Here is a 14,102-nt window from a genome sequence, read left to right as displayed (position 1 = left end):
ATTGTGTGGGAGGAAAGGAGAAGGACTGGAAAGAGCAAGTAGCGTATGTTTCTTGTCAATTTAAAAGACTTACATTGTTTCCAGGACTGATGTGTTTATGATATTCTGCCTGGTTCTCTATGCTTATTTCCAACAATTTTTCAAAATGCTATTTTTGCCTACAGCATGTCTTCAGATAGGATATGTTTACAACTCAGTGAATAACAAATGGCAGGATTAGAAGGGAATGAGAAAGAGTGGAATGGAAGCTCTCACTTGGTGCTTCTAGCTTAGGGACAAAAAATTAATTGGCAATTATACAAAATGCCTTGCAAAGAGCATTTGTCAACATCCGCTAATCCAGAGAGCCACTCATCTTCTTGGATAGTTGAAACCACATTGCAATAATGCTCAAGTGTTGCAATGTTTCCAAATACAGTTGAAAGGGATGAATTCGGGTAAGCATCTCACAGGTTCAGGTGACAGAGTTTTTCACACAGTAGATTTATATGATGCTATGAAAAGTCAGCAAAATGCTATTTTATTTAATATTATTGTATTTTTAATGCCATGAAGGGAAATAACTTTAATTAATTTTCAATATCAGATACTAAAATGTTCTGACGACCATTTGCTTCTTTTGGACAAATGGGATGAGAAAAGAATAGAAAGTTTTCAAAATAATACAATTGTATACTTGGAAGAGTCTTGGTTTGGTAGAATTCCATAAAGTAATATTTCAACTTCAGTTAATGACATTTAATCTGTTTAATATTGCTACTTTTGAAAGGAGAATTACCACTAGCAAACCTCAATTAGGTTATAAGGCAGCGAGTGTAGCAAGTAATTAACTATGCTTCAAATTGGCACAGATTCCATGAATTCATTATGAATTATCCTGGTTTAAAATGGGCAGGGGGGGCAGCATTTGCTATGCCATATATTGGTGTTAGGAAGACTGTTGTTGCTGAACATCCAGTTTCTCTTCAGTGACCACGTTAGCCATGAATCGTAATTCATTTGGACAGCCACTACCCTACCATACAGTATTTATAATGCTCTTTGGGACCAGAATTTTCATTGCCGAGCAATGTAGTCATAAATTTTGATGTCACATGATTGCACTGCTTAGCAACAGTAGTTCTGGTAATCCCTGTTTATCATTAAGCAAATCACTGAAACCATTAAATGAGGACTTCATGTGATTGCAACTTCCAACTTCCTGCATTCTTTCCCATGGACTTTGTTGTGGAAATTGGCAGGGAATGTTGCAAATTGTAGTTACATGACTACAGGACACTGTGATGATTAGAAATCTGAACTGGTTACCAAGCACTAGGAACATGATCATGGGACCACAGGGTGCTGTGATGGCCCAAACTTTGAGGATCAGTTGCAAGTTTGAACAGTCAATGAACAAGTAATCATTAACTGAAGACCACCTGTAAATGGTTAGTGTAACAACTGTGACACTAATAACTGCTGCCCATTTACAATATTTAAAAATAACCTTCCTACCAATAGATTTGCTAACTTCTCTGTATTTCTCTCTTTTAGCACTGGTTGGCTGGGTCCTCTAAGCATCTTTGGCTATTTTATCATTGGGACTATTGTTAACAAGTTCCTAATGAGTCCCATTATTTCAAAATTGGTGCACCAGGAAAAGCTTGAAGGTGATTTCAGGTGAATATATTGAGCAGATCTTATTAATTGGTTCACATCTAAAATGACTTGTGATGCTGTTTGCATATATATTAATATGTTGAACAGTTCTTGAAATAAGACTGTTTGGAGGTGAGGTACCAATTCAAGTGGCTAAGAAATAGAAGAGAGGTCAGAGATTTTATTAATATTTTCATGCCTCTTGCTAAGATGCTGCACAATCCTTGTACCTATCTCTGTCCTTCTGACAGGATCTGTAACATTATGTTGTAGGATAATTATGAAGGGGGCTTTTCTGAAATTCTGATTGCTTCATCTAAGAAATTGCCACACACTGAAGAAAATGTTTTCCTTCTTTCCAACAGGTTTAAGCATATGCAACTGCGGGTGAATGCTGAATCTGTTGCTTTCTACAGGTAAGATATCTTTCCCTTTTTTTAGTATCTCCTTTCAGTCTTCAAAAGTATGTATATTTCATTTTTATGGATAATACATACTCCATATACAGTAAATGGAATTTCATGTACTTGTCGTTTTCCCCAAAATTATTTTCTTCATGTCTCTTCATGCTGTTGACTTATTTTCTCCCCTTTTTAAAAATTTAAGCTCCTGTTTCTTAAGTTATACATGCATGCATAGATAACCATCAATATATTCTTTTTTGGGTGAGCAGTATTGTACCAAATGCAGGAAAAGGATAAAAAAATAGTAAATCAAGGTAACTAAAGCCACCTGGTAAGGAAAGGAAAAATACATCTAAAATTAGTTTATACCAACTCCATATCTTTTTATATCTTTCTGTCCTTGCTTCCACCATACAGTATATGAATTCATGTATTATTTCTACTTCTTTTTCTTTTTGAAGATCGTATCAATTTCATCCAACCATGACTGACCAGGTTATTTATCGATCAATAACTTTCAGACAAATTTTAACAAAAACTGTTGAATTTCCTTTTCCTCCATTTGGTAGTCATCAGCTCCCTGTCTTGACTTAATTAGGGTTTCTAATTATAGGCAGTTTTCTAAATATATTCAGTCCAACTATTATCCTTTCAAAACTCAGTCACGAAAGATCTACAGTGAACTAGTCTGAAAATGTGTAGTGCTTCCTGTCATTTGTTTTGAATTTTTTCCTCAAACAACAGAAACAAATTTTATTATGTCTCCTCTTGCATCACAGCAAATTAATTCAGGACACAATGGAGAATCAAGGTTTTTCCTTGTTCAATTTCAGTTACTCAATTCATATGGCAGGCTGAAGTTTTAAAAGAAAAAAGTGCTTCTGCATAAGAAGTATATGTAAATTACACTAAAGGGACATTTTGGTGGAAGGACAAGGAAAAGGACTGCAGATCAAAATAGGAACAGACATGGCCCATCTGGCTTTCTGCTTTTTACCACATGAGGTCACTAGTGGCAATGTTTCAATGTGGTTTGGGTATAAAGGCTCCCTGGGGTTGATGGAAGCTGAAACTGAAATAGTTTAGTGATACCCTAAATTACAGCAACAAACAGGACTCCTTTTTATGGCGTTGCCTGCTTGCTGGCTGGCTGGGGAATTCTAAGTCCACATATATTAAAATTGCCATACTGCCGTTAACAGCTTTGTGAACTCAGTTCATGAAAATATATGGAGAGTTGCCCTATGTTTTTTCTAATGCTACATTTGGTTTCCTGACCCACAAAACTGAGTTTGCAGAAAGGACCACTATACCTGACTGATTATGTCCTTTTGTTTTGTTGTTTTGTAGAGCTGGGGAAGTTGAACACATGCGAACCAACTACAAGCTTCAAAATCTTTTAAAGACACAAAGGGAACTGATGGGAAAGGAACTATGGCTATACAGTAAGGAGAAGCATTTTGTCATCTTAACTTGAACATTGATTAAGATAGGGAGAAACTTTAAATCTTGCATGTGGGAAATATTTTGAGGACAAAATATTTCAAACAGTAAAGTACGGTAGTCAAGCAGCAGCTAACTCTGAAACAGAAGATGAATTCCATGGCTGTCCAGATGCAAATGGAAATATTTGGATTCTGTACTTCTGTTCCTGAAAGGTGACAGACGTTAGGGTGAGTGTCAAAAACAGGATACAGCTTTAACATTTTTGAAGAAAGTAATCTGCACTTGGGTTTTTATGGGATTTTCTGTCTCTGTTAAAAGGACTTTCCCAGTGTTTTGCTATTCAGAATAATGGACAGATGTTTCTGTACTGTTGACATATATTTTCCTAAATATCAGAACCTAGTTTGGATCAGGGATATTTCTTCCAGGCTAAAACAAGCACAATGTCAAACATATATGTAATGATGTATGAGCATTGCTATAAGTGGGTCAAACCGATCTGTGTTCATAGGTTGCCTTATCAAAGTCTAATTAGCCTTTGACTATACACCCTCCTGAGTCATTCTGTTTCTTCAACAACTGCAAATACGCTACATGATTTGTGCAAAATGTAACATGCTATTTTAAAAAGCACAGTAAGGACTGGAGACATTGTAAGAATGACATTGAACCAAAAATATTTGCTTTTGCCCACACTGCTAAAGCAGTCTTGTTGATAATAGAAACATTCCCTACTTTGCAAATATAAAGGTCATTTTCAATCTAGTTTCAGCTGAAGTGCAGCTGATGAGTGTCTAAATGTAGTGCTCTACAGCAGCAGCTGCCAACTTTTTGGGCAGCAGGAACCGGTTCCATGGAGAGATTTTTCCGTGGACCGGAGGGGGTGTGGTTTCACATGCTGCCTGCATCCCATGGATGTGGCATCACTTGTTTGTGCAGCTCAGTTTCTGACATGCCACTGCCTGGTGCCAGTCCATGGACCAGGGCTGAGGACCCCTGCTCTACAATAAAGTTTGTCCCCATGTGAAGAAAAAAAAATTATATCTTTCTGCACTTGAGCCTAGTATGGCAAGATCTGGATCCTATTACCTGTTCAAAAGCTCCTTTCTACTGACTATATCATGTTGATATGTTTTTGTTCCAGTTGGGATCAATACCTTTGACTATTTGGGCAGCATCCTGAGCTACGTGATGATTGCCATTCCTATATTTAGTGGAGTATACAATGATCTGAATCCCACAGAACTGAGCTCCTTAGTTAGCAAGGTGAGTTTTTGCAATTTTTCTAGGGTGAAAGATCCTGCTTTTTTATTAATTAAAGGTTTGCTCTCAGTTTGTATTCTATAGCTTGGCCTGGGGTGGTCTTAGAAGTTTTTTGGTTGACTGTTTACTGTTGCCTTATTTGGCAATTCCTTGATTGGGGTATTGTTTACTTGATTGTTGATCTGATGTTTCTTAACATCAGGGTAATGTAATTAGAGTTGCCTTTCTCTTGTGGAGTATTTCCCCATCTTGACCTAGCTCTATTCTCATGTAATTTTGCTTTGCAGAATGCCTTTGTCTCCATTTACTTGATTCACTGTTTCAGTCTCCTAATTGATCTCTCTACCACATTGTCCGACGTAGCTGGCTACACGCACAGGTATGTTGTTCTCTGGGTTTGAGAAGCAATCAGATAGCATGGAAGCTTCTGGATCTCTCAAGTTCTGAAGGACAAAGGAATCCACCACTGTTTGTTCCAGAAGTCTATAATTTTTATCAGTTCAAGGGCTACACCAGGGTTTGAGGACCTCATTTCAAAGATGGACAGGACCAGATCTCCTTTTGGAATGAGAGTTTAATAGTTTGAAGAGATGAAATGAGTCTCTTAAATATCTGCAAGGCTGATTTTGCCACATAGGCTTTCCTATAAAAAGGGGGGGGAGGGCAGAGTTTTCACTCTTCTCACTTTGAGGCCACAAAAGTGAGCCTGTCATAGAATCTCTTCTAAGATGCATTTTTAAAGAGAAAAAACATAACAAGATAACCTCTTTCTTTCCTCTTCAGACCTAAAATGCTGACCATCTAATTCAGTGGTACCCAACCTTTTGGGCACCAGGAACCAGTTCTGTGAAGAGAGGTTTTTCCACAGACAGGAGGGGATGTGGTTTTGTGTGCACCCCATGGATGGGGCTTTGCTTGTTTGTGCAGCCCAGTTTCTGGCATGCCGCAGCCTGTTGCCGGTCCATGGACTAGGGGTTGGGGATCCCTGATCTAATTAGAAGTGGTAGAGATACAGCAGAGTAAAGAACCTTAATAACTTTTAAAGTGGTTAATTTCAACTGGCACTTCTCTTAGGCAACAGGGCATTCATATCTGAAGAGCATTTCAGGTGGACCCTGAAACTCTACAAACATTAACCACTCTGATATATCTAAACATATATAACCTCTTCCTCTTTTCAGTAAATATTTTCTTAACCTTTAGGGAAATTGTATAATGTAAGCATTTTTTTCATCTCCGTCCCTAATCACTGGCTTTTGTAGAATTGGGGAGTTGCAGGAAGTATTGCTGAACCTTTCCAAGAAGCAAAGTCATAGTGAATCACAAGACAAATGGGACTTCGACAGGTATGTAGCTACAGGATGTGGGATGCGAATTTGGTGTTTATGCCATGGTGCTCCTTGGCTGTTTGGGTTATCATACAAATTATAGCTAAATATCTTGGGCATATCTGTGGAAGGATATTCCAGTGTATCCTTCTGTGATGGTTTGTCAGGGAAATAATTCTGGAAAATTCTAAGGATAATATAGGACAGTGGTGGCGAACCTATGGCACGGGTGCCAGAGGCGGCACTCAGAGCCCTCTCTGTGGGCACGCGCACCGTCGCCCCAGTACTTCAGCTGGGTTTTATAAAACCTTTTCGCTTTAGGCTTCTGTCGCCGTGTGCAAAAAAAAAAAAAAGGTTCAATCAGTCAATTTCAACTTCTCGTGGGAAAAAAAAGATCTTGCAAAGTTGGAATTGATTGATTGAACTTTTTAGTCCCACCCAGTCTGCCATTACCACTGCAGCCACGCCCACCCAATGGACCACGCCCACCAAATGGGCCACACCCGCCCGGCACTCGACGATGCATAAGTGGATTTTGGGTTGCAGTTTGGGCACTCAGTCTCTAAAAGGTTCGCCATCACTGATATAGGAAGTCAGGGTTGTAGGAAGCTGCAGTATACCAGATCAGACTGTAAGAACCTAGTATCAAACTGAGGCCTTATTTCACCTGCTATAGGGTTCTTTTTATGAATTTGAGATGACAGAGATACCTACTTCATGCCAGATGCCTAAAAATGCTTGGTGGCTCCCAATCATGTTTCTGGGTCAGAAATAAACTTGGGGGGGGAAGGGGGGTTGGATAATTAGTGGTAATGGAGAGAGGGAAGTCTTTTTTCTATCCCCCTTTCTTTTAACTGTAGGAATGCTTGTAAGAATAGAAAGAGGAGATATGGCACCCCATTTGTGGAATTTCTCCCCTAAGAGACTTGATTGGTATCCATACTGGCATCATTTCAGCACCACGTGAAATCCATTCTATTTTTCTAGACATTTAGACTGGCAATTAATTTTATTTTAATTCATATTGGGGTTGGTTTGTTTTTTGAATGACCTAATTTACTGCATATGAAGTTTTTGTTTGACCTTTTATTCAGTAACTATCTTTATTCAAATTGTAATTCTTTTAGTGTTTTATCATTAACCATCAGAGACCTGAGCTATCGGGCAGTTTAAACATTTAAAATAATAAATAAATAAATCAGGGCACACACGAACATGCCAAGTGGAACCTGAGAGCTGTAGCAGTTGGTGCTGACAAGAATTGGGACAAGAATTATAGGGACTGAAAAAGAGATGGGATAGCATACTTTGACCTTTATAAAGAAGCTGCCAGGCCCTGATCTAATTCTCAAAGGTTTCTTAGGCCTCTCAATGGGTTGGGGGAACATATGGGCACTTGAGGACTTTTATGAATTCCTATACTAAGAAGTTTTAAAAGCTCTGCAGATTTCAGCAGCAACAGCAGACACCCAAAATGGCTGACTGTTGAGAAGAGTCTCTATAATAAAATATTTGGAGTGGGGCTGTCCTTGTTTCTTTGGTGCTACACAAGATTGTACCATTAAAGTACTAAAAGATACATAGACTGCACTCTCTTTGTATGAACCATGCTCATACTATCTGTTCTTAACTTGTCTTTCCTCTCTTTTTATGGGGGCTTGATGTGTTCAGCATTTCTAAAGAGAAGAGGACCTCAAAAGACACTGCTTTTGTTCTGGAGCATGTTTCCCTTGCTGCTCCTTCCAGGAACCTGCTTGTCAAGGACCTAAACCTGAGAGTTACACAAGGGAACAATCTCCTGATTACTGGGAATACAGGCACAGGAAAGACATCTTTGTTGCGTATTCTCGGAGGCCTGTGGAAGTGCAAGCAGGGTGAGCGCCCCAATGGTCCAGAAATGGTGCATTGGTACATTAAGGCCTTTCATCAAGTTGATCCTTCACAACCTGGCTTATGGGATAAAAATTGAATTTATTAGTCCCAACCTTCCTCAACTTAAGGGTGCCAAGGTTGTTTATAGGGAGTGCAGATTTCACTGAATCAGGAAGACCATTCAGATATTGCCCACGTCATGAATTTAATGGAGTCCTTGATGCTCTCTGATCTTGGTTGTTTGCTTACAGACATTTCTTTACCCAGGTAGGTAATATCATCAGTGCTAGTGAGTGTGGGATTTGCTCCCTGTGTACATAGAGTAGCTTATCCTTCCAACGTTGGTAAGGGTGTCATTTTCTCCTTGATAGCTCCTTGATTAGGGTGTTGTTTTCTGCTTGTTATCTACTTATCTGAGTGTAGACTACTGGAAAAGACGTATTCTAGTCTTTTTGTTTCTCCCTTAGCTTTTTTATTGCTTTTTTGATTAGTGTGTAAATGTGGTTTATATCTATGTGTCTGTTGTGATGGCTGATCTGTGATGGCTGATGTTTTAGATTATTAATATTGTTTTTTGTGTGTGTATTGAAAGAGTGTTTTGATTTATTTCATTTATAAAATTTGCTTATTTTTCATTATGAATGCAGTAATCTCAAAAGGGGAAAAACTAAACAGGCTTGAAGGCACAGGTCTTCCACATCTTAAAACCAAAAATAGAACCGAACAACAAAAAACACAACAGTACACATTTTGTTAAAATCCTGAGTGAACCAATATATTTCCAGTTGACATTGAAAGTTTACAATGCTTTGTGTCAGCTGAAGCAGAAGTATTGCACATCCAGAGATCCTATATCAAAAATTCCCTTCTTAAATTGCCACATGATGAAGCCCTGACAAATGTGACAAAATAAAGATCCATTTGCTGCAGCTGTTTAAAAAACAGGCAAATACATAAGATGTAGGGTAGGTCTTTTGATTAAATGATTTTGATTATTGACAATTGGAAATGTGGGCTCATAGCTTTGCATTTTTTTTACTTTTTCTGCTGGATTTGTGCAGGGGAAGTCCACATGCTGACTTCCTTTGGCCCCCATGGAGTGGTGATCATACCTCAGCGTCCTTTTTTCACAGATGGAACACTGCGGGAACAGGTGAGTCATGTTAGCATCAGGTTGTCAGAGTGGATAGATTTCCTGCATGCTCCAGAATTACTTTATACTCAATGCATAGTTTTAGGAACCCTGCTTGATTTACTTACTAAAGGTTCCTTACTAAAGGGAGGGGAATTGCTGCTTATCTCTGGTTCCTTTGTGTTTGTGAAGTGTCTCATTTGGAATTTGTGTCTGCTTTATTTGATTTAGATTATATACCCTCTAAAGGAAATCTGTCCAGATTCTGGTGAGTGGGAATTGCATTGGAGACTACCACCATGTATATCTTTTCTTAATTATGTATGCCTTCATTGCATGACCTAGCAGTACATATAGGTAGACTAATTCTTTGTAGCTTTACTACTTCTTTTGCGAAACATAATTGACAGGATGTTTATTAAAAGGTATTTAATATGTTTAGGGCTAAGAGGTGTCCCTCCATATGCATGTTTGGCCTTATGCTGTATAGCCAAAGGAAACTTTCAATGGATTATATGTGAATTGTGGTCAGATCTTGATCAAACAAGTCAGCACAAATTTATTCCATGGATATGCAGCTTGATGCCCTTCAAAATGTTCTGAATGATTGATTATGTGCTGTTTATAATGGTTAGAGTTGATGGAAGTCTCATTCCAAATCATCTGCAGGGCTAGTATTTGTTACATATGTAGGTATCTGTTGTAGATATTCTGAACATATCGTTTTAATTTAATTTTTAAAAATTTAATATTTTTTAAATGTGTGAAGGAACAGTCTAAACCAGTGTTTCTCAACCTTGACAATTTTAAGGCATGTGGACTTCAACTCCCAGAATTCCACAGCCAGCAATGCTGGCTGTGGAATTCTGGGAGTTGAAGTCCACATGCCTTAAAATTGTCAAGGTTGAGAAACACTGGTAAACTTTATAGTCTAAAATAAACTATAGAGAAGACAATTGAATTTGGGCAGAAAGAGCAAAATTGATAAAGTACATATAAACTTCTAAACTGAGCTGCAATTGGAAAGAAAGATTAAGAGGTAAAATGAAAGGCCTTCTATAGAATAGAATAGAATAGAATAGAATAGAATAGAATAGAATAGAATAGAATAGAATAGAATAGAATAGAATAGAATAGAATCCTTTATTGATCAAGCGTGATTGGACACACAAGGAATTTGACTCCAGTTGCATAGCTCTCATGTACATACAAGCAATAAGTGATATAGCATGGTCATAGTCATCATAAAAATACATTCATCATAAATCATAAGATACAACACTTAGTGATAGTCATAGGTTACTAAAATAAGCAATCAACATAAATCATACTAGGATACTAAAGAAAACAATATAAATCGTAAGATACAAGCAACTAAGTTATAGTCACAAGTAGATTAGGAGATAAATATTAGCAAAGATGAGAAGAAGAATAGTAATACAGCCTTGCTATATAGTTTGACAGTGTTGTGGGAATTAGTTGTTTAGCAGAGTGATGGCATGGGGGGAAAATTGTCCTTGTGTCTAGTTGTTTTGGCATGCAATTATTTTGAGGGTAGAAGTTGAAACAGTTTACATCCAGGATGTGAGGGGTCTGTAGATATTTTCACAGCCCTCTTTCTGGCTCGTGTAGTATACAGGTCTTCAGTGGAAGGCAGGCTACTTGCAATTATTTTTTCTGCAGTCCTAACTATCCATTGCAGTCTGAGTCTGTCTTGTTTGGTTGCAGTGCCAAACCAGACAGTTGTAGAGGTGCAGATGACAGACTCAATAATTCCTCTGTAGAACTGTATTAAGAGAAATAAATTTAATTTGTGTGTGTGGTGCACATGTTGGGCATAAAGCCAGAAAAGAAGTTTTTATCTGAAGAAGTTTGGATAAAAAGGATGATGATAGAGCCCTCTTACCAAAATAATATATTGTGAGTCTTAGTGAATGGCCTCTGGGCAATTTGACTCCCCCTGAGTCACTTATTCACCCTTTCTTGATCCTCCCTCATTTTATTGGGTATCTCTGATATGTTTTTGTTAACATATGTGTGTAACCGCGTGGTTTTATTTGGCAACTAAATGTGGGATGTGACCTCACTGAAAACCCTTTCACCCTGAGGTAATATGAGGTGATGTGAAAGTTCTGTTGGTAGCCAACCATCTGACATTATTCACTGTTGTATGCAGGATATGATTGTCGATTATAAATCCAAAGAGTGGACTAGCATGTTTATAAAAGCCATGAGAATAATCAAACAGTTCTGATTTTATGATGATAGATAACAACTTCTAGGTTCTCAGCAAATTAAGTTGGATTTATCAGTGAAAGGGTTATTTAAAATCAATCTCTAAAGTCCTTGGTGAAAGGTCATCTAAATAAAAATGATGTTTGATTAATAAACAGCTGTACTTTACTTTCAGATAGTTTGGAAAGTCCTCTTAATGTAAATCTAATAAAAGCCGGAGGTTACTTAATGGGACTGGAATTATTTTGCTTGGCTTCTGTTTCGATAACATCTAGCTCTCATGTCTATTTTGAGTTGTTCCTTAAATACTGGGATCTCTCTGATTCGGGGAAGTGCATTTTTTTTCTGGGCTGGAGCCAAACATAGAATATCAGGATCTACATTTTAAAAAGTAATAGCTGGAACCAGGACAGGAAAATAGAATTCGCTTACATTTAAATTTGATTGAAAACAAATATAGTAAATTTTATTATTTTTATGTTATGCATTTAATCATTTTCTTCATTAATAACTTTTGGGAGTTCTCAGGAGGCTGCTCCAAAGCATTTGAGAGCTTCAGACTTGTACACCTTGGCCTTAATTCATAATGGAGTAATCAGATTTTTCTCAATCTTGCATTCACCAGATGTGTTGGGGTTGCAAATTCTACAATTCCCCGGTTGTATGTTCTTACTTAATTATAGGAAAGCCAGTGCTGGAAACTGATATGCTAGAAGATAAGAGAAATAAAAAAGGAATTTGTAGACCAATAATATGATGCCAGTTCATAGGATCATATCTATTCCAGCTCCAAAAACTTTGCTCAAGTATTTGCTCAAGCAATACTTGTTCTGTGTCAGAAATCATGATATCACTCTACTTTTCCTAAGCATCTTTCCTATGGATGAAAGAATCAGTCCATTCAATTCTGAGCAACATTTCCAAATTTTAAATTATTTCCAAATGGAGTTGGCTTCTGGTTCAGAAGATAACTACAGGAAATTAAAATCCATAATAATTAACAGCTCGTAGAATCATTCTGTTGTCACCAGACACCAGAACAGATATTCACATTATTATGCCCTTTGAATTGTATTGTTACTTTTTCAGATCTTCTAAAAATATACTCACTCTGGTTTCTTAAACTTTGGGACATGATCTCCAAGACATCATGAACAAATTTAAGGGGGCTGCACATTTTTTAGCCTTGTGCATTCAGGCACTCTTACAAGCAGAGTAGGTATATACTTTAATAGGTTTCCAGCTACACCTGATCCAATCGCTATGCTCGACCTTTTCAGTCCACTCCACATCTTCCCCAACTCCAGATAAGCAAGTAGATCCCCTGGGCCTTGTTTGCAGCTTTTCCCGCCAAGAAAGTTTTTAAGTTATCTTTGAAAAGTGTATCATGTTGATATCCCTGTCATAAGCACAAAGTCAAGCAAGTGCCCCCACCCCACTTGGTTGTTGGGTATTCCCACTTGTGGTAGATATGAGTCTTATGGGGATCCTTATTCGTGTTGAAGAAGAGCTGGGAGGAGGAAAAAAGGACAATAATCTTTGGTTCCTGCCTTCAGAGGGGTATGAATAGAAATTAGAGGGCAGATGGACTATGCTACAACAACCCAGGCTGGGGTTCACATCAGAGGACTGGTGATGGAGCAATCCTGTGCTTATTTCACTTTTGCAACCAGTTGCAAAGACTTTGAAATGTGGCCAGAGGCAGGGGAGGTAGGGGAGAAATAAAACTTATCTTTCTTGGGAACAGAACCTTCCTATTGAAAAATGTCTGTCTACTTAGCTACAGACAGACTGGGATTCCTGGGAGTTGCAATTCAGCCACCTCTGGAAGATCACAAATTATAGATTAAATGTTATTAAAAAGTGGGGTGTATTTTTCCTTTTCTACCCTAATTTCAATAAGTCATTAGCTTTATTGTGTGAATGTCACACAAATTCATGTCTTATTTTGGGTGTCACAGAACTGCAAAGTTTGTTTAGCGTGCTTCTGCCATTAATTTCTTGTACCACAGGGTCTATAGATGATGACAGGATACTCAGGTTCCTGGAGCTGGCTGGACTGGTGAGTTACCTAGGACATAAAAGATATAAATTGCTTCATACCCCAGTTTTTGGAAGATAATGGATGAAAACGTTCACCAAGTTTAAGCCAATAATTAACCCTTAAAGAGAAGAACTATGAATTTCAGCATGCTGGGTTTATTTGGAGAACACCAAGCATCAGCAGTTAAATTTATGACTGATATCAAAGCTGAACCTTGGCTCACTCAATAAACCATACCAGTATAATAAATTCTAGCAACAACCTTCATGCTTTACAGCAAAGGCATGAGGCCAGAGAGTAGATAGGAGTTGGCCGTGGGCTTATACTAACAAAACAAGGTGATTCGGTGACGATAGGCCTGACAAGGCATTTGGATGATAAGGATGGACCAAGTTTTGGGTTTTAACCTGCTGCTGTTTTCTGTTCTTGATTCAGTCAGACTTGTTAGTGAGAACAGGAGGTTTGGACCAGCCTGTGGACTGGAACTGGTAAGGCTGTTTTCTGTTTACAGTGAAATGATGTTCATGGTGTGAGTAGATCCAAAGCTGCTAAAGACTGTAATAGTGGTGCTTATTGCAGATTGTTCTGCTTCTTATCTTTGATGCAGGTTTGATATTCTTTCACCAGGTGAGATGCAAAGGCTGTCTTTTGCTCGCTTGTTCTACTTACAACCCCAGTATGCAGGTAAGAAAGTGGAAGATAATAGGGTTAATTCTCTTGTTTAAGGATATGGGAAG

At 38.1% G+C, this 14,102-nt stretch overlaps 1 protein-coding gene across 1 annotated transcript in view; it reads left to right on the top strand.

Annotated features, from left to right (window-relative positions):
* ABCD4 (ATP binding cassette subfamily D member 4) overlaps positions 1 to 14,102 on the top strand; it is a 31,082-nt gene that overhangs the window by 13,919 nt on the left and 3,061 nt on the right. Inside the window, exons 6-17 of the mRNA XM_015819378.1 lie at positions 1,537 to 1,662; positions 2,007 to 2,057; positions 3,396 to 3,490; positions 4,636 to 4,757; positions 5,042 to 5,133; positions 6,017 to 6,100; positions 7,754 to 7,956; positions 9,016 to 9,107; positions 9,318 to 9,354; positions 13,334 to 13,383; positions 13,801 to 13,853; positions 13,973 to 14,049. Coding sequence (XP_015674864.1) covers positions 1,537 to 1,662; positions 2,007 to 2,057; positions 3,396 to 3,490; positions 4,636 to 4,757; positions 5,042 to 5,133; positions 6,017 to 6,100; positions 7,754 to 7,956; positions 9,016 to 9,107; positions 9,318 to 9,354; positions 13,334 to 13,383; positions 13,801 to 13,853; positions 13,973 to 14,049 — 1,082 coding nt within the window. The remainder of the gene's footprint in view (positions 1 to 1,536; positions 1,663 to 2,006; positions 2,058 to 3,395; positions 3,491 to 4,635; positions 4,758 to 5,041; positions 5,134 to 6,016; positions 6,101 to 7,753; positions 7,957 to 9,015; positions 9,108 to 9,317; positions 9,355 to 13,333; positions 13,384 to 13,800; positions 13,854 to 13,972; positions 14,050 to 14,102) is intronic.

Source organism: Protobothrops mucrosquamatus, unplaced genomic scaffold (genome assembly GCF_001527695.2).
Source record: "Protobothrops mucrosquamatus isolate PMUCROS unplaced genomic scaffold, P.Mucros_1.0 scaffold908, whole genome shotgun sequence".
Lineage (NCBI taxonomy): Eukaryota > Metazoa > Chordata > Lepidosauria > Squamata > Viperidae > Protobothrops > Protobothrops mucrosquamatus.
Note: the sequence above shows the minus strand (reverse complement) of the source record. Positions and strands in the feature narration are given on the sequence as shown.